General features: G+C 58.1%; 1 protein-coding gene across 1 annotated transcript in view; it reads left to right on the forward strand.

Moving 5' to 3' along the window:
* Nucleotides 1-11006: 11006 nt before the first annotated feature.
* Nucleotides 11007-18427, forward strand: part of CACNG2 (calcium voltage-gated channel auxiliary subunit gamma 2) — a 98097-nt gene continuing 90676 nt past the window's right edge. The window contains exon 1 of the mRNA XM_062201979.1: nt 11007-11217. Coding sequence (XP_062057963.1) covers nt 11007-11217 — 211 coding nt within the window. The remainder of the gene's footprint in view (nt 11218-18427) is intronic.

The following is an 18427-nucleotide window of genomic DNA, read 5'->3' on the forward strand; positions in this document are numbered from 1 at the left end:
AGATAGCCACAATGGCTAGAAACCAGGAGCCAGGAGCTTCATCCAGGTCTCCCCCATGGGTGCAGGGGCCCAAGCACTCAGGCCATCTTCTGTTACTTTTCCCAGGCCATTAGCAGGGAGCTGGATCAGAAGTGGAGCAGCTGGGACTCAAACCAGCACGCATACAGGATGCCAGGGCTACAGGCAGTGGCTCTACCCACTACACCACAGCGCCAGCCCCTAAATGAATGACTTCTTCCAATTTGCTTCGAGGGCCTGAAATGTGACAACCGTCCCAGGGGCTCAGCGCCTCTGAGCTGTCCCGTTCAGTTTGCTCCGTCTGTTCTGTAGACATTTATCTGATAACCAGGTAATATTTTAGGGTCTTGGGGTGGGGGCACAGGAGGCCTGTGGGGGGAGGGAACAGCAACAGCACACACCCAACGTCTCCTGTGCCCGCTGTAGTCCCTGGGGGCTCCCACGCAGTGATACCGGAGATGCCACAGAGAAAGACAATGTCCAAGGTCACGCAGCGGAACCAAGAGCCTGCTGACAGCAGACGAGTGTGAGAGCGACCAGCCCGGCTGACTAGAGATGAGGACGCACAAAGACTCCCATGACCAAACGCAAATGGGGCTACGGAGGAAGAGACCCAGAGGCGGGGAGCTCGGCACCAGAGCAAAGCACTCGCGAGAATTTCACCTGGGGCAGGCGACGGTCCAGGCCGGTCGGAGCCGGTGCCTTCGGTGGCTTTACTGTCGATGCCAGCATGACCCGTGATCTTTCATGAGAACAGCGAAGCCTCATCTTCCTTCCTACACATAAACAAACCCGGGATGAGTTAAAGAGTTTACTGTCCCACAGGAGGTGGGTGCAGTGGGTGACAGGCCACGTGGGATGTCCAGATCCCATACCGTGAATCCTGCTAACACACACCCCGGGAGAGAGCAGCCAGGGCAAGCCCTCGAGCCCTGCCAGCCATGCGGAGATCCAGACTGAATTCTGGGCTCCTGGCTTCAGCCTGGCCTAGTCTAGCTGTTGCAGGCATTTGAGGAGAGTGGAAAATCTCTCTCTCTCTCTCTCTCTCTCTCTCTCTCTCTCTCTCTCTCTCCCTCCCTCCCTCTCTCTCTCTCCCTCTCTGACTTTTCAAATAAAGTAAGTACGTAAGCTCTTCTGATAAAAGGAAGACATATTTCATTACCCAAAAATGATTCGTCTGGCAACAGCTATTCCCAAAGCCAATATGAGGACGAGAGTATATCAACTATTTGCACACAGCTGTCAAACCAAAGGTTCCTGCAAGCAGCTGGTCCACACTGAGGCAGCCCGGACTGGAATCGGGAAGGGGGGTATAGGCGAGGCAGGGCACAAAGCCCAGTGGTCAGCGGGCACACAGAGGCGCACAGACTCCCCAGCCGATCCAGAATCGAAAGCAAACGATGAGATTTCATTTTGTCCCCAGCAGGCAAGTGAAAATTAAAAATGATGTCAATACCCTTTGCTGGAGCGGCTTTAGAGAAACGGCGAAGTCACAAATCGTTGGAGAAAACGCAATATGGTAGAGCCTTTGGAGCAAGCAGTCTGGCAACGTCGACTAAAGTGAAAAATCGTATCTGGTCCTTCAGCTGAGTGATGCCACTCCGGGGAGTCCGTTCCGTCAGCATCAAAGCCCCCGTTGGATGGATGTGAGAACCCGGAGGTTTCCTGCAGCGGGGTTCACAGAAAGTAAAAAACAGGGAGTAAAGCGGATGCTGCTCCAAAGAAGACATCCCAGCGCATCTTCACTGTGAAATACGACACCGCGGGTAAGAGAGTGCGCGCGAGCCGCAGATGCCCCGGAAAGGGTAGAGCTGGGAGCAGAAAGGGAGCCTGAGAGAGTGATGCAGCCCCCGTGTGGACACACGCTCCTGGGTACGCGCAGGCGTGCTTGCGGGGGTATACCACTAACACGTGGAAAAACACAGGTTGTCTTTTTCACAAAAATATTGTATTTATTTATTTGAAAGGCAGAGTGATGGGGCGGTGAGACAGAGAGATATCTTCCATCCACTAGGTCACTCCCCAGATGGCCGCAATGGCTAGGGCTGGGCCAGGCGGAAGGCAGGAGCCTGGAACCCCAGCCGGTTCTCTCATGTGGGTGCAGGAGCCCAAACACTTGGGCCATCGGCTGCTTTTGCAGGTGCATTAGCAGGAAGCTGGATCGGAAGAGGAGCAGCCGGGACTGGAACCGGTGCCTGTATGGGATGTCAGCACTGTGGGCAGAGGCTTGGCCCATTATGGCGCAGCACCGGCCGGAAGAAGCTGTTTTATGGAAAAGGGATCTTGACGCCTCACAAATCCCACGGAGGGTGGGCAGGAGGTGGAGTCTACCCACGCACTTTGTTCCCAGCCAGGCCTGGCCACGGCTCGAGGGCACTCAGAACCGTTAGTGGCTTTGACCGTTTCTGGAAGGAGTCAGGGGGCTGGGGTGCACTTGGCAGACCATGGGGACAAAGCGCTGCTACTGAAAACTCCCCAGCAGAGAGGGCCTCGTCTGGTTCCCACGACGTCACCATTACACCCATTTTACAGGTGAGCAAACAGAGGCTCAGAGAGGTAGAGGAGGGAGGGGTGGAGCTGGGCCAGCTAGAACTCTGGCTACATCACCTGGGCGCAGGAGAAACCCCTCCTCCTCCCGCGATCTGCTCTGGGAGCCTGTCTCTCCATACGATGCCAATACCCGTGTCGCTTGCACCCAAGGCCCTGAGAAGGAGCTGCAGGGCTGTGTGGCTGAGCCTCCCTCGGCTGTGGTCCACACCGCCTGCAGCCTGCAGAGTAGGAAGCCCCACTCCTGAAGGCAGGACAGCGGCTAAGGGATGGAGCTGGAGCCCTGTGCAAACGTCACCTCCTCCATGGAGCCCCCCTGCTATGGATCTCCCTTGGCCACTCTGCATCCAGTCCTCGGGTCCTGCCAGTGACAGCCTTGGGTTTGCTCCGCTGGGTGCCCAGTGCCGTGAGCGTGGCACCCAGCAGGCCTGGGCTCATCAAGGCCCTCCTGGGCCCAGCCCCACCTCCTCTCCCAGCTATTCTCCACAGGGCCCACCCACCGGAAACCAGGACCACCTGGGGCTCCAGGGCCACACCATGCACGTACGGCGCCCTCAGTTAGGGAAGCAACAGTGGGATCCGTTACTCAGTGCCCGCCTCCTTTCTGTGGGCGGCGGCTATGCCAGTCCTATTTGGGCTATGCCAGTCCTATTTGCTGACACGTCCTGGGCAAACCTGGGGAGTCCAAGCCTCACGCTTGGGCCTGACATTCCCTCCGCCCAGAAAATGCTTCCCCAGCACCCTCCGCCTCCTCGTCACCTACTCATCCTTCAAGACCCACACCAGTGGTCACCACCTCCGGGAAGCCCTCCTGGCCTCCCGGGTGGCATTACCTGCCCTCTTCCTGCCTTCCCCGTGGGACACTGAGCCCCACTCCCAGGTCCCCGCACCTCTCGGCTGTGAGGGCTCCTAGGCAGGGACCACGTCTTTGCATTTCCATATTTTATGCAGAGCCCACAACCTCCAGCAGGAGCTCCCCACACAGCTAAGATTTATCTGGGGCTTGCTACGCAGTAGGCGCTGGGAGCGCTTTGCGTGATTTTATTTGATTATCAGAACAGCACCTCGGGGCGGGCAATGCTGCCCTCAGTTTCCAGACAGGGCGGCTGAGACCTCGGGTGGCTGTCGCACGCCCAAGGCCACGCTGCTAGGAAACATCAGAACCAGGGCCTGACCCCAGGCTGCATGGTGTCCAGCCCAGCCACCCCAGCAAAGCCCCGTCCTGGACGCGCTAAGACCCACACAGAGGGGAGTCCCCCCTCCTTTCCTACTCATCATCACTCCAGGTCCCACCCTGCGAGGGACCCCGTCAGCCAGACCCCCGCTCAGAGACCCCCAGCCCCTCCTGGGGGCTGTCCCCGTTCCCTTCCTCCTCCTCAGGGCTTTTGTTGAGCACCTACTGTGTGCTAAACACCGTGTGAGAGGCAGAGGCCATAAAAGTAACACAGCCAAGCCCCTGCCCTTACGCTACAAATAAGAAAATAAATACGTGTGGGAGCAGGGGGCGCTGCTGAGCAGGTGCAGAGGGTGTGGCTGTGGGGGGGCAGCAGGCTTGTCTTGGGGGGTCAGTGGGACCTCTGAGCAGACACCGCAGGAATAAGGGAAGGAGCTGGCTGCCCGATGAGCGTCTCAGACAGAGGAGGAGTGATGCAAAGGCCCTGGGGTGGGCGTGGACTGGAGGGGAGAAGTAGGGGGAGGGGCTGTGAGGTGGCCCAAGCCTGGTCACATAGGCCATGCAGGACCTTGCTCGCCCAAGTGTCCCTAGGAAGGGTCTCGTTTTCTACCTCCACCCTTGGATGCCTTCCCACCCAGGAGTCCCTAGGGAGTCCCACCAGCCAGCTCAGCGGGGCACCTTGACCACCCGTGTCCTTTCATGTCCTCTGCTCTGTAGCTTTATTGGCCTCTCATGATTTCCTTTGCCACAGCTCAGTTCCCGGGGGCCAGCCTGGAGGTGGTGACGCTGGTGATCCAGAGCTCTGATGGTGGCCGTCCTGGGAGGTGGGGGCCAGTGACTTCTGGAAGTTCTTGCCGTGGGCACCACACGTGGGGTCTCTGCTTCTGGCTCTCGCAGGCTCAGATCTCATGGCACCCAACCCTCAACACACAGGCTGCCCCAGCCCCCTAGGCCACAGGTTCTTGGACAGCCTCCAGTGCAAGGAGATAACCCACCATCCGCCCCCAGTGCCTTCCCTCCACAGCCCCCGGGGCCCCTGTACAGCATGGGGCTCCACAGCTCTGCTCTCGGGCCCAACCTGCGCCTTTGCCAGTGCCCCCTCCCGCCAAGGGCCAGGACAGCATCCAGGACCCGTTTCCGCGATGGGCCGAAGGCTTCCGATAGATGCAGCCCCCCGGGTGATCCCAACAACCACCGCCGTATCCGTGCACTCGCAGACCCTCCGCTGAGCACCATTCCGGGTGCCGCAAAGGAAGAAGAGCCGGAGTCTGAGCCTGGGCGGGGACAGAACGCACATGACGGACCAACATCGGGCCAGAGTCGCCGGGGTGACCGCGTCCGGTCGTGTGGCCAGCAGCGCCTTCCCGGAGTGGACACTGACATGAACCCCAGACTGGTGAGCTCAGGAGACGGCATCCGAGCAGGGGAACAGCAAATGTAAAGGTAGAAACAGAGCCGGCACCGACGCCCCGGTCACAGAGCAGGACGCTGGGGCTCAGGGGGGCGAAACTGCAGCCAGAGGTAACACAGACGGAGCGGTGAGTGGGGACGCAAACCCAGGCCCATCTGACGACACAACCTGTACCCTTCCTGCATGGGCAGCGGCCACAGGACAGGGTCGCCGAGGGACGTCCCGGACAGGCCCAGCAGCCCAGCCCCAGCCCCTCAACCACGCCCCCTCCTTGAGGCTCCTGCTGCTATACCAACCTCTCTGTGCACCTGTGGCTCTTCGCGGAATGCCCTCCTCCTCTCTCTCTCCCTCCTTCCCCTGACCTTACCCCACCCTGATCTTGGAGGGTCAGCTTGTCACCAAAGTCCTCTAAGACACTCCAAGATCCAAGATGGGAATAAATGCTTCCTGCCCAGGACTCCACAGCACCCGTCTTCACCGTGTGCATGTGTTCACTCATCAAACAAGTGTTGCAGACCTACTACGTGCCAGCCAAGCTCAGCCACGAAACAGCCACTGCAGCAAGGCGGGGAGAAGTGTGGGGCGTGTGGGAGCCGCAGCAGGCAGTGCCGCGCGCCCACGGCCCACAGCTCTCCCGGGCTGGCCGCAGTGCCCTGGCCGAGCTGTCCGCCTGCCAGCCTCCGTGATTCGGGTGTTTTATTCTCGTCCACATCCCTTGCACTCGGCCCAGTGCCTGGCACAGGGCAGACGCGCATTTACATTTCCAGATCAACAAAATCCTCTGTTCTTATTGAGCACCTACTATGTGCCAGAGACAGAGCGGACCCAAATCTTGGCCTCCGTGCGCCTCCCCTTCCTGCGGGGCTGGAATGGAATGGAAGGGGCCGTTCATGTTCCTGGTTCCTCCGTTACCAAGCTCAGAAGAGATGGGCAGGGAGCAGGAAGCTCAGAGCAGCAGAATCCAGCAACACGAGACGCGGGGCCAAAGCTGAATTCCTGGCTCCCTCCCCCAACTCCTTGCCCCACCACACCCTGCTGCCTCACACTTACCCATCTCGGTAATGGGCACCAGTCACCATCAGTCTCTTCCCAGACACCCCGACCTTTGCCTCCACTTCTCTCTGGCCCCGGCCACCACTGACTCTTGCTTGGGCTCTAGTGACAGCTGTGGATGGCCTCCCTGCCTCCAGGTGTGGTTCTCATGTCTACGTCGCACCTGTCTGCTCCCAGAGGGCTCTCCACGCCCCCACCACCAAGGGCTTAGCCTAAACCATTTCCCAGTACTGTTTTAGGATCAGCCAGACTTAGGGTCTTCCCACGCTTCTGAACCTTGGCACCAGCTATGCCCCCCTCCCATTCAAACATTCCAGAATGTTCTTCCTCTGCTCAGCTCCCCTGCCCCCTCCCCATCTGCCCAGCTACTTCCTCCTTCCTGCCCTCAGGGAGGGTGCTCCTCCCCCACAGAAGGTCTGTTCACAGCACGGTGGCCCCTGCCGGCCTGCCTGCCCCCTGGCTTCCCCCTGAGTCCTTGGAGACAGGGTCCGCATCTGTGACCACCTGCACCAGGAATTAGCCCAGCGCCTGTCCCAAGGCAGGGCTCAGTTCTTCGAATGAGGAAGGAAGCGAATAAACTTTGGCCTTGTGGCTACAGAACCGGAAGCAGTACCAAGTGCTCAGGTCTCTGCCACCCCGCTTACTCAATGCAAGGCTGGGGATGCGACGTAGACTCTTGGAGCCGCGTTCTCTCCTCTACAGGAGAAGTTACCAATGTGGGGTCAAGTCTGGGAAGGGCCTGGCAGCGACAAGTTCCTCCACAAGTGTTCCCAGCTTTGTGGATGAAAAATAAAGAGCTGGGGTCTAAAACCCTCACTCAGAAAGCTCGTGTCTTAGGTCTCACAGGCTTCGAGCCAGGCTCCGGGGCCAGCCCCCCAGCCGTGCCACTAAGGACAGCCTCAGGTCAGATCACTGGGCCAGGGTGTGACTCAGTTTCTTTGCCTGCAGAATGGGAATCAGGAAGGTACAGACCTCACAGGCTCATTGTGGGGTTCCGCTTAGCTCGTCCCCCCAGTCGCTAGCTGTTGTCACTGCTACAAACCTGGACCACGCACGTCACGCCGTGTCCTTCCTGACCGAGTGAAAGACGCGTTTCCCGAGAGGTTAGACGACTGCCCAAGGTCACACGAGGAGGGAGCGGCAGGCTTGCGCTTCCAGGCCAGGTCTGCTGCGCCCAAATCCCATGTTACTTCCACTCCATCAAAGAAGCAGCTCAAAATAGGCCTGTGGCATTTCGGCTAATTTCCTCTAAGCCCTTCCCAAAGAACCAGCCACAGGAGCACCGAGCTGCTCCCCCATTCAGCCGCTACTAAGTCTGGGTGCCTGCTGGGTCCCCACCTCCGCATGGGGCTGGACCCAAGCCGGCTCTTCCCTGGTCTGCAGAAGGGATCTTGGAGGGGCAGGGGCAGCTTGGGAGGGGGAGGGTGGGGGTACAGGAGCCACTGGTGGAAGAGGAAGTTGAAGATCAATGCTTGCTGAGCAGCCCCCGCCCCGCCCAGGGCCTGGCACTTCCTGGGTCTTAACACCATTTCACCTGCACCATCCCCGCTGGGTCCCTGCCGCTGGGACTTTGCCTTAGGTTAGGCCCCCAAGACGGACCAGTGAGCAGACAGGGCTATGGGCCCCCAACAACTTGCCCATTGACGCAGACTGACGTGCTAGCACCGTGACGGCCCACGTCCGGTAGGGTGGCAGGCAGTGCGAACCAGGGAGCAGCTGGGAGCAATTTCCGAAAGTGGGAGGCAGCCACCAAGGGCCCCGGATCCCACAAGGTGGAACCGAGGCCCGAGGAAGCCAGCCCCTTGAAGCCACACATTTTGCAAGCAGCAGCATGACGCTGTGCCCCGGGCCTGCTCTCTCTTTCCCGAGGCCTCTGCTCTCTCCGGGCTCGCAGTCCAAGCAAGGGCTTCCTCCCCACCCCCTTTCCTTTTCTCAATGATCATCTGGCCAGAAGATTAATCAAATGCTCCTAAAGCTGCGGCCGCTGTCGGGGGCTAAGACGTGAGCAGCTCCTGTGTCCACACAGAAGCTTCCGGGCCTCGGCTGCGGACTCCTTTGAGCAAAACGTTCAGGGCGGGTAGGGGGAAGAGAAGGGGGGCTCTCGCTCCATTCGGAAGGGACCTCTTCCCAATGGAGAGGACTGGTCAAAGGCAGCCAGGGGACAGGAGCAAACCAGGACAGGCCGCTCAGGCTCCCGGGCTACACCAGGCTCCTCTCCACCAACCCCCCCAGATGCCTAGCTGACCCTGGAGGCCTCGGTGCCTGCCCCGTGCCTCTTCTTCAAAGAGCTGAGAAAATCCCCCCACCGGCTCAACTAACTGGATTCCCTGCTACGTGGGGTCAGCAGCCCAGCCCCTCCCGCCCTCACAGGATGAGACAACCACGGTGGGGGGGGGGGGGCTTCAGCCTGCAAATGAGATCTTGCTGCACCCTCCAGGTGCCTACGAAGAGGCTGTGGGAACCCCACTTCTGTTCTCAAACATCACAGCCCCACAGGGCCCTCTCCCAGGCACCGGAGGGTGGTGGGGCCTTGCGTCTGAGAGGGGAGCCGGGAGGGGGCGGAGGCAAGTTTTGCGGGGAAATGGGTAGCATCTTCTGAATGCCCTGGCCCTACCTGCTGCCCCCCCACCCCCAGCTGAGGCCAGGAGGCCAGGCAGTGGATGGATGTTGACCACAAAGAAAGTTTCTCTGTCATCCGTAAATCTTTTCTCTCCTCTCTGACAGTCAGCAGTGAGAAATTATTAAGCTAAGAACCTCAAGACGAGCAGTGGAGGACAGAGAGAGGCAAGTACGGGATAACGGATGGAAAATCTCAGCTCCCCCCCCCCCCACCGCCACCAGCCCCCTCCAGGCTCCCCCAGGAAAAAAAAAATCTCAAAACCAGGCACCCACATCGCGTCTCCTCCACACGCACTCTCTCTCTCAGCGGCAAAACTGATCAGAGCTAAAGACGCAATGGGCAGCAGGAGGGGCGGGGAGGGGGGGCTGCCTTTTCGCAGGAAAGAGAAGTTGTCCTCGCAGGTGGAGACCTGAGGCTGGAATGAACCCAGGGCAGCGGTTTGTGGAGGAGGAGGGGAGGGCTGTGCGTGTCGGTGTCCCCAGCGGGGAGGGCTTCTACTCCCAAGCCAGTTTATGAATGGCACCGGAAACCTACAGCGCCTACCATGTCTCCCGCGTGCCCTGCGGAGTGTTTACCCTTGGGAGGAAAGCCACAGCCCGCCCCTGCCTCCGGCCGCCCCTCCACAGCTTTTCCCACGAAGAATCTTTCCAAGATGTCTGCTTGCAGAGCAAGACTTGGAATGTCACGGGAAAACTAGAGACACAGACAGTGCAAGGCACACCCGTGTTAGCCAGAGAGAGACAAAGCGAGGACAGACAACCGAGCCCATAAAATAAATCCCACCACCACCACCACCCCCCAAAAAAAAAGCAAAGTGGAAACGGTGATGTCCACAACACACAGAGACGGGGTCTGTAATTACCCACACAGCTCATTTTCGGCTTGCAGGCTGCCCAACGGCTGGGTGAAGTTTGGTGCCCGTCTGATTGTGGTGGGAGGGTGGTGTTTGGAGCTCTGGGCACGTAGAGATGGAACGAGAAGGAGGCTGAGCTGGGAAGAGCACCGAGGGGGAGGGTGGGAGGGGAGAGGGTGCGAGCGAGGGAGCCAGCGCGCTCCAGCGACGCCCTGCTTTAGCCCCGGCAGCCCGGCCGAGCGCTCCCGGCAGGGGCTGGCGGCGCAGCGAGCCCCGGCGAGGCCGCCCCCAGGGAGGGAGCCCCGCGGCCCGCGCGCCCCTCCCGGCGGGCCGGCCCCGAGCCCCGAGCGCCGAGCGCGGCGGGCGCGGCGCGCGGAGCTGTCCAGTTCAGCACCGCCCGGCGATGCAGTAGGTGGGAGCCTCGGCGGGGCCGCGCGGAGCTGGGGGGGCGGCGGCCCATCCTGCAGCAACACGCCGGCTCCCTCGCTTGCGGGCGCTTTGCAGATAGGGGGAGGGAAGCCCGCCTCGGTGCTCCGGGAGAAACCCCCTCCCTCCCCCACTTCGCCGACTCTTCCCCCGCCGCCGCCGCCGACAACAATACCCGCCACCGCGGCCGCGCCTGCCCGCCCCGCCGCCGCCGCCGCCGCCGCCGCCGCCGCCGGGGCCGAGCCATGGAAGGCGAGACCCCCGCACCTGCGCCGCTGAGATCCAGGGCTCGCGGAGTACCGGGGAGTCTGGTCTGAAGCGGAGGCGCCCGAGACCCCGCAAGGAGGAGAACTGGCGAAGCCCAGGATTTTCATGGCGCAGGCCGCAGAGCCGGGAACGAAGAGGAAAGGTTCCCCGGCAGCTCGCGCGGTCTCTAACTCTCTAGGTCCCGACCATGGGAGATGGCGTTGACGACTGCACCCTTCCGTGGCTCGTGGTGGAAGCCATCTCCAAATTAGCTACCACCTATGGAAACTGGAGACCAGAATTTTAGGAAAAGAGATTAAGGCATCTCACTTGGGGGGGTGGGGGGTGTCTTTTTATTTTTATTTTTTCCTTTTTTTAAAAAAAAACAAAACAGTGCAACTGGAACAGTTTCTGATCTCAAAAGGCAAGCCTCTTCCGTGTGATCTTTATAATTTACACTCTTCGTGAGCTTTCTTACCGCCCTTTTTTTTATATCTCTCCGTATTCTCTACTCACACATATATCCGTTATATTAGTAGTGGAATTATCTTTATTGGTTTTTTTTTTTTTTTTTTTTTTTTTTGCTTTAGCCCTGGCACCCTCGCACACACTCTCCCGAGAACCAGAAGTCGGTTGGGTGTTTATATAATGAAGAATTATGGGGCTGTTTGATCGAGGTGTTCAGATGCTTTTAACCACGGTTGGTGCTTTCGCTGCCTTCAGCCTGATGACCATAGCCGTGGGGACCGACTATTGGCTCTACTCCAGAGGGGTTTGCAAGACAAAAAGTGTCAGTGAGAATGAAACCAGTAAGAAGAACGAGGAAGTGATGACCCATTCTGGACTGTGGAGGACCTGCTGCCTGGAAGGTATTTGCTTCTCCATCTCCTCCCCCTCTCCACCCCGCCCCTCCCCGCCGCACTCCCCCCACCCCGAGAGTCCCCTTCACCTTCCACCATTTTCCTACTTCACTCCCTCCACCACACATCAGGGCTGGCTGGGGTACTTTCAGAACAGAGAAAGATCAATAAGCAGAGACCATACGCCGCTCCCCCGCCTCCACCACCCGTCTCCCCCTGCACCCTCCTCACTGGCATCACCTGTGAAATGATGACAACAGCGAGAGGTGGTCTTTAGGAGTCCGGTGGGCTCTGCCTGCTTTGGAATCATTAGGATTTGCCATCTAATTTGGGAGGAGAGAAAGAATCGCTTCTCTCAGTGCTGTTCCCCTTTCCCACTGAAGAACCGGAAAAGACTCCCTTTTCCCCTCTTCTGCCCCTGACTCTCCAAAAGTCCCAGACACATTCAAAAAAAAATCTCCTTTTTATTAAAAGAAAAAATCTGTTGTTTCTAAAGAACGTTTTGCTTGCTAAATCCTAATGATTCCAGGGTCTCCGGAGCATTTCGTAACGTCTGTGAGCCACACGTACCACGCGAGGCGGCTGGCTGCGTGTGTGTCTGTGTGTGCTTTAGCGTTTACGAAGTCTAAAAATACATGCGTCTCTCACAGGAAACAAGCCCAAGTTCTAATACACAGCAATGAACTTGCGGGTCAGGCTGGGAACCAATGCGCGTGCACACAGAATGACATGTCTGTTAAGCCGAGGCGAGAGGAATGAGCCCTGCAGCCAGCTTCGGATTCCGACATTGTGCGGGCAGGGAGGGAGGGAAGCGAGGGCACGGGGAGGTGGGGGGGGGCATTGGGGCGCAGTGGGGTGGGGATGGCAGGTGTTTGCCTTGATCTTGCGGGGTTGCTGAGCTGTGTGCGCGTGCTGCAGGCAAAGAGGCCCTCACGGTGTAGGCTGGGAGATCAGGGGCTGGACGGAGGCATGTGCTTTTGGGACCCATTAAGAGCGCAGGAGAAAAAAAAAAAAAAAAAAAACTCCTGCAGGTCATACAACCTGCATTCGGCAATGGACTTTAACTGGGGTGGGGGTGGGGGGTGCTGCGTCTGGCCGGCTCTGCGCGTCTGTGTGTCCGAGCTGCGGCCGTCCGCAGATAGCTGTGCTGTTTCTGTGTGGCAGGCAGGAAAGGCTGGTGTGCTTGATACCTGATGTGAACCAATCCTGGAGGCCGTTTGAGGCGGTGTCGGGAAGCAGGGACTGCAGGATTGTTTGTTAAGCTCAACATGGGATGGTGATGCAGGGAGTTGAAGCCAAGAGGTGGGGGAGAAGGGAGGGAAAAGGACGGGAGAGGGAGAAACGGATGGAGCCTCTGGGGTCTGACCTGAACTGAGCCAAAGCTGCTCTGGGTGGGGGGAATGGAGAGGTCTGGAGGGGAGCTCACGTTCCAGGCCCCCTCCCACTGGTCTTGGTGCAAACGGTTGAGTGACGGCTGAACATGTTTTGAATAGCTAAGTGACTTCATTGAGCGATGGTCTGTTTGACGCATACTGCATTTGGTGCCCTCTCTCCATCCAAGCCGCTGCCTTTAACACATTCTGCAGAGGAGCTCCGCGCCGAATGCTGGCTGCCCGTCCCTCGCCAGGGAATCGATACCAGGAAATTAATGGGGACTGTTTAGAACACACGCACGCACACCCCCCGCCTTTGAAAAATGAAAAGCCTTTCTCTCAGACAGCTCGTCGTTAGCGGTGGAAAGACTTCCATTGAATTAAACATTCATGACAGACTTGTATTCCGAAAGAGAAGTGAATGAGGGCTGCTTTAGGAAAATGATCAGAGTAGCAATTTGCCCTCCGTGGCGTCTACTCGGGGGACGGAGACAGCCAGCCGAGACAGGGAGCAAAGACACGAGCTGGCTTTAGGGGGAACACACCCAGGGATGGGTGGGTTGCTCTCCGTTGTAGTTTCTCGGCCAGGGTTTTTTCTGATTCCCAGGAGGCAGGGGGACTTCAAAGGCTTAAGTGTCTGTCATTAAGATCCCATCTGTATGGTGTCTGTGTCCCCAGATCCGCAGCCCACCCCAGTAACTTTCTCTGCAGGCTGCACACCCTCTGTGCCCCGGAACATCTTGCCTGGATAGAACTGCGGCGCATCCCACGGCCTGTGGGCTGCACACAGGCGCTTGGGGTTTGGCCCCGGCACCTGCCTCCCGGTGATAACCGGAGGCTCGGGCTGCCTTCAGGTGGAGGGATGGTCTCTCTCCACTCCTACCGGAGGCCTTTTCAGGAAGGGGCCTGGGGGCACCCAGCCTTCAATTCCCAAAGCCTCTTTTGAGATGGGGCATCGCAGGCCTGGGACTGGCCTTGGCCATGCAGATGCATTGATGGTTTTAAGGCTTCTTCTTTGCAAAGGAGGCACTGTGGTTTCCCGAGATTGTCAGCTCGCTTATTTCTGGAAGTCAGCATCGCCGGCTCTTGGGGGGCTGTTGCCAGGCCGCCTTTCTCTGAGCACCCCGAGTGAGGGCAGCATACATGATTGGAAGTCCAATTCTCCCTGCTGCAGGCTCCCCCAGCCTCTGCTGCTTGGGAGAAACCGGACTTTGGAAAAAAGACCCCAGTCGTCACCTCTTTATCTGTGTTTTCTGTCCACACCGGAGGAGTTGGGGACCGGTCTCACAGCTCCCCTCCGATCGGCTGCTAAGGCTTCCAGATACAGAGCAGCCCCGGCCTCCTCCCATCTCTCACTCCCTGGCTCGCGCTAGGGCTGAAAAAGGCATCTGAGACGACTCTTCTCATTCACCCGCTTAGGAACACAGGCACTGCTGCTTTTGAAGTGAATGAGTTTGCCCAAGACTGAGAAAGGACGTGGCCACCTGTTAGGGACAGACGCAGGGGCACAGGGAGAGGGATCCAAAAAAAGAAAGAAAGAAACCCACAGCCCTTCTTTTATCCCCATGCAGAGAAAATAAAAGCTTCGGCGTGTGCTGTCTCCAGCAGGCGCGTGTCCTCGGGGCCATCTGAGGAGCGGGGTGGCGGGTGCGGGCTGCACGTGCACACAGGTAGGTGGCGAGTGATTGGAGGAGCTCTTGAACTTGTCAAGGAAGCTGCATGGAGACTCTCGGGCTGCAGAGATGAGTTGGCCCTTTCAGGGAGGGGTTCAGGCAAACCTGCAGCAGGGCGCTAACACAGCTCGTCCCCAGCGCCGTGTCTCTGGGCTGTGCAGCGGCAGCTTGTGCTTGGGATATTAACCTCTGCGGTCACCCAAAGGAAGCGGCGTCCCCAGGGGCAGGGAGAAATTCTCTCTTGGTTGGCTCACTCTGCACCTCCCTTCCCTCTGCCCAGGCCCCGTGCCTGCCCCAAAGGATTCCCCGTGCTGCAGAGGCCACGCCAGCAGCTGCTACAGTGTGGTCTGCAGGAGAAAGGAGCCCTGCTGCCCTGCTATGGGCAGAGCAGTGCTCTCTCGCGCTCTCTCGCTCTCTCTCTCTCTCTCTCCCTCTCTCTCTCTCTCTCTCCTGGCTGTTGAATTCCATCTGCTGAATTGTTCGGCTCCTTCTGCACCCATGGCCCTCTTTGAGCAAGAAGGGTCTAAAGTGTCCTGAATTCTCTTGGCCAAGTTCATGACTGCACAGCCCTCGCTGCGGGAGTGGGGGCAGCGTGCTGTGCTCTGTTGGACCTCGGCTCTCGGGTTCCGTGGAAGGCAAAGGTGCAGCTGGCTTTTAGCTTTTCTCACACACCCTTGCCCGTAGCGTGGATGAGCTGGGAGTGGAAGACAACGCCTTTCCCACGGCCTGGGCACCGCCCCACGATCCCCAGGGCAATTCGGCTTTTTTTTTTTTAAGGAAGTTTGCAGACAGTAGGTGCATAAGCAAATATTTATCAGTGTGTTCATTCAGAAATTCTTAAAATGACCTCAAAGGAAAGCAAACACCATAAAGACATGTGACAGGTAATTAGAGAGGGAGAGAGAGAGGGGAGAGAGAGCCGAGGGGGTGAGGAGGTCAGGATGATTTGCTTGTTCTTCCTGGAACTTCTTTTTTAAAATAATAATGAGTCACGAATCTGTTATTATAAAAAGAATTCAAAAGGAGCCGGTCACTGGGTCTGCACGGCCCCTAATTGGCTACAGTGAAGGCAAATTAGTCAAGGAAAGGTAAATATATGGCGATGGCGATGGCGATGGCGATGGCGATGGCGATGGAGAGACAGAGATAAAGAGAGAGAGAGAGAGGTCAGAAGACATGGCCTCTACAGGGAAGGCAACTACCCACTTGACTTTCCTTTCTCCTCTGCTACTAACGTTTACTAGAGTCTGGTTCGGTCCTGCCCTCCAGCACAGCAGGTGCTCTGGTGGGCTGTACCTGCTGGCATCGCCTGAACCGTCTTTTTTTTTTTTCTTCCTTCTTTCTTTCTTTCTTTCTTTCTTTCTTTCTTTCTTTCTTTCTTTCTTTCTTTCTTTCTTTCTTTTTCCTTCCATTCCCTTCCCTTCCCTTCCCTTTCTTTTCCTTTTTGCCTTTTTCGCAAACCTCCCATCCAAGGTCCTGAGTTCTAGTTCAGGGTTCCCCACAGATCCAGGCCCTCAACTCCCCAACATTAGCCACATCCCACCCATGCGTGGTTCACACTGCCCGCCCTGCCCAGGTGAGCAGAATGGGGCACACGGGACAGAAGCACCACACCAAGCGCATGGCGCAGCAAGGAGCAGAACCCGATCTTGAACCCAGGCCCCTTGTGACTCCCTGAGCTGCGTGTCCCCCCTGGTCTGGACACCCTGAGAGCCCGCAGGGGCTGTGAGCAGTAGACCTCAGCCCACCGAGGTCGCCACTCACCCCAGATGCCGGGCTGCCTGCGCCCCACTGAGCAGCCCCAAGGAGCTCTGGCCTGGGCCTGTGCCTCTGGAGGCTGAGTTCTGGCCCCCCTGACTCAGCCAGCAGTCCACGCCCCCAGGCCACCAGGGCAAACCGCCCCACCCTTCAGGACAGTGAGTGCACCTGTGTGCCAGGTGCTTGGGAAGAAGGGGGTGCGTCCGGCCAGGCCCACCAGGTGTCTCTTTCTTTTTGCTCTTTCATTTGGGAAGTGTCTTCAACATAAAAAAAAAAAGCTTGGTTTGATGTTGCCAAGCGTTTTCAGAAAATAGGAAACTCACAGCCACTGTAGCTCCTGGGATTTTGCCGCTGAAGCTTTGTGCTGTGGTTGGAAGAAATTGCATCCCCACAGACCCACGCTCACGGCCTGCACGGCCGTCTTAGGAGCTGTGGTTCGGGACCGGTGATGTGACCTCGCCAGGAGTCGGTTTCCTTGTAAGCAAAGGCAGTGTGACAGCTCCTCACTGCGGGGCTGGGGTCCGGGGACTAAATGGATGGGCGCCCGTCCCCTTCTCTTCTCTGGCCGCCTTCTTTGTAATCACCGTGAGCAGTCTTCACTCCACAGCCCCAGACAGGGGACTTCAGCAAGTCCATGGAACCAGAATTAAAACATAAGTCAGGGGCACGCATCTGGCCACGGGGTTAAGATGCCGGTTAAGATGCCTACTTCTCAGTCTCTGGGTTTGAATCCCTGCTCGGCTCCTGCCTCCAGCTTCCTGCTAATGTAGCAGGTGGACCCAAGTCCTTGCGTTCCTGCCACCCACCGGGAGCCTAGATGGAGTCCCCGGCTCCTGGCTTCAGCCCGGCACTGTCCCAGCTATTGCAAGCATTTGGGGAGTGAACCCAAGGATGAGACCTTTCTCTCTCTCTCCCTCCCTCCCTCCCTCCTACTTTCCCTCCCTCCCTCCCTCCCTCTTCCTCTCTGTCTCTTTCTCTACCTCTCCACACATTCTTAAGAAATAAGTTTGGTTTGGTACAAAACCCATTTGGAGTCCGTGCGTAGTTGGTTGGTGAAGCTCGTCTTCCGTGGCCGTGGTGAAGACCCCCCGCGCGTGCCTCATGTCTTCGAGCCCTTGTACGGAGTCCATCCCATCCCCCACACGTGGTCTCAGCTGCTTGGATCTGCTCCCAGCCCTGGCCGCTCAACTCCAGGAGGGCTGGGCCCACAGCGGTGATGATGGTGCCAGGTGGGAACTGGCCCTGGTTGAGAAGTGGCCAGGGGACCTCTGCCCACTGCAGGTGGCCATTGAGAAATGGCGGTCCCTTGTCCTTGTCCAAGGATTGTCCTTTATACACAGCGAGCGGTGGTGGCATAATTTTTTTTTTTTGCACGTTCCAAAAAAAAAAAAAAAAGTAAGAATTTCAACACAAAGACACCTAAGACAGAGGATAAAAGTGATCAGAGAGAAGAGTCCTGAAACGGGGCAGAGTGAGGGTCCTCCAGGCAGTGCCACACCCCGAGATCCCTGGGGAGAGCTCCCTGTGACTGCTCCCTTTTGGGTCGGCAGGGGCGGGGGGAGATGGTGTATATCCAGACTGATAACGCAGCCGGCTGTTAAATGCATTCAAACCCGGAGGCTCCTCTCAGCCTCACGTGTGAGCCTCTTGGCCAAACCCCCTCCCCATTCGAGAGAAATATGAGGATGCTTCTGAAAATGCATGGGGAATGGAGTTAAAAGGACCAACGAGGGGTCTTCAAAACACCCATGGAGGTGCAAAGTTCAAAAAAACCACAGATTTCACCTGGGGGACCCCAGTGTAGACTCGTACTTCAACCCCAGTTCCCGTAGACTTCTGGGAGAGGCCTCCTCGGCCGTGTGAGCTTCCGGGTTAGCTGCAGCTGGGGTCAGGCAGTCCCTTCCTGCATTTGCTTTGTTGGGCCTCTGCCAACTGCCAGGTTGGAGGGAGGGGGTAGACACAGTCAGAGGGGGGAGGACACGGTCAGAGGGGGGAGGACACGGTCGGTTGGAGGCAGCGTTCTTCAGGGTCACCAACCTCAAGCTCCGCAGAGCCTAGCAGGAGAGACTCCATTCACAGCCTCTCTCTCTCTCTCTCTCTCTCTCTCTCTCTCTCTCTCCCTCCCTCCCTCCCTTCCCTCCCTCTCTCTACACACACACACACACACACAGCCAGAGCTACTATAATATGTACTAATCAAGGGATGACCCACCCGAGTCTGAATTCCTGATCTTGGGATTATGTCTAATCTGGGAAGGCTTCCCTGAGGAGGCGAGATGGGAACGAGAATCTGCAGGATGCGCAGGAGTAACAGGCAGAGAAGGACAAGTGGCTGGAGAAGGCTGGGGGGGGGGGGGGGGGGAAGGCGAGCTGGACGGAGGGGGCGGGGCTGCTGGCTGGCGTGGGCGGGGACAG

Source organism: Lepus europaeus, chromosome 10 (assembly GCF_033115175.1).
Source record: "Lepus europaeus isolate LE1 chromosome 10, mLepTim1.pri, whole genome shotgun sequence".
NCBI lineage: Eukaryota > Metazoa > Chordata > Mammalia > Lagomorpha > Leporidae > Lepus > Lepus europaeus.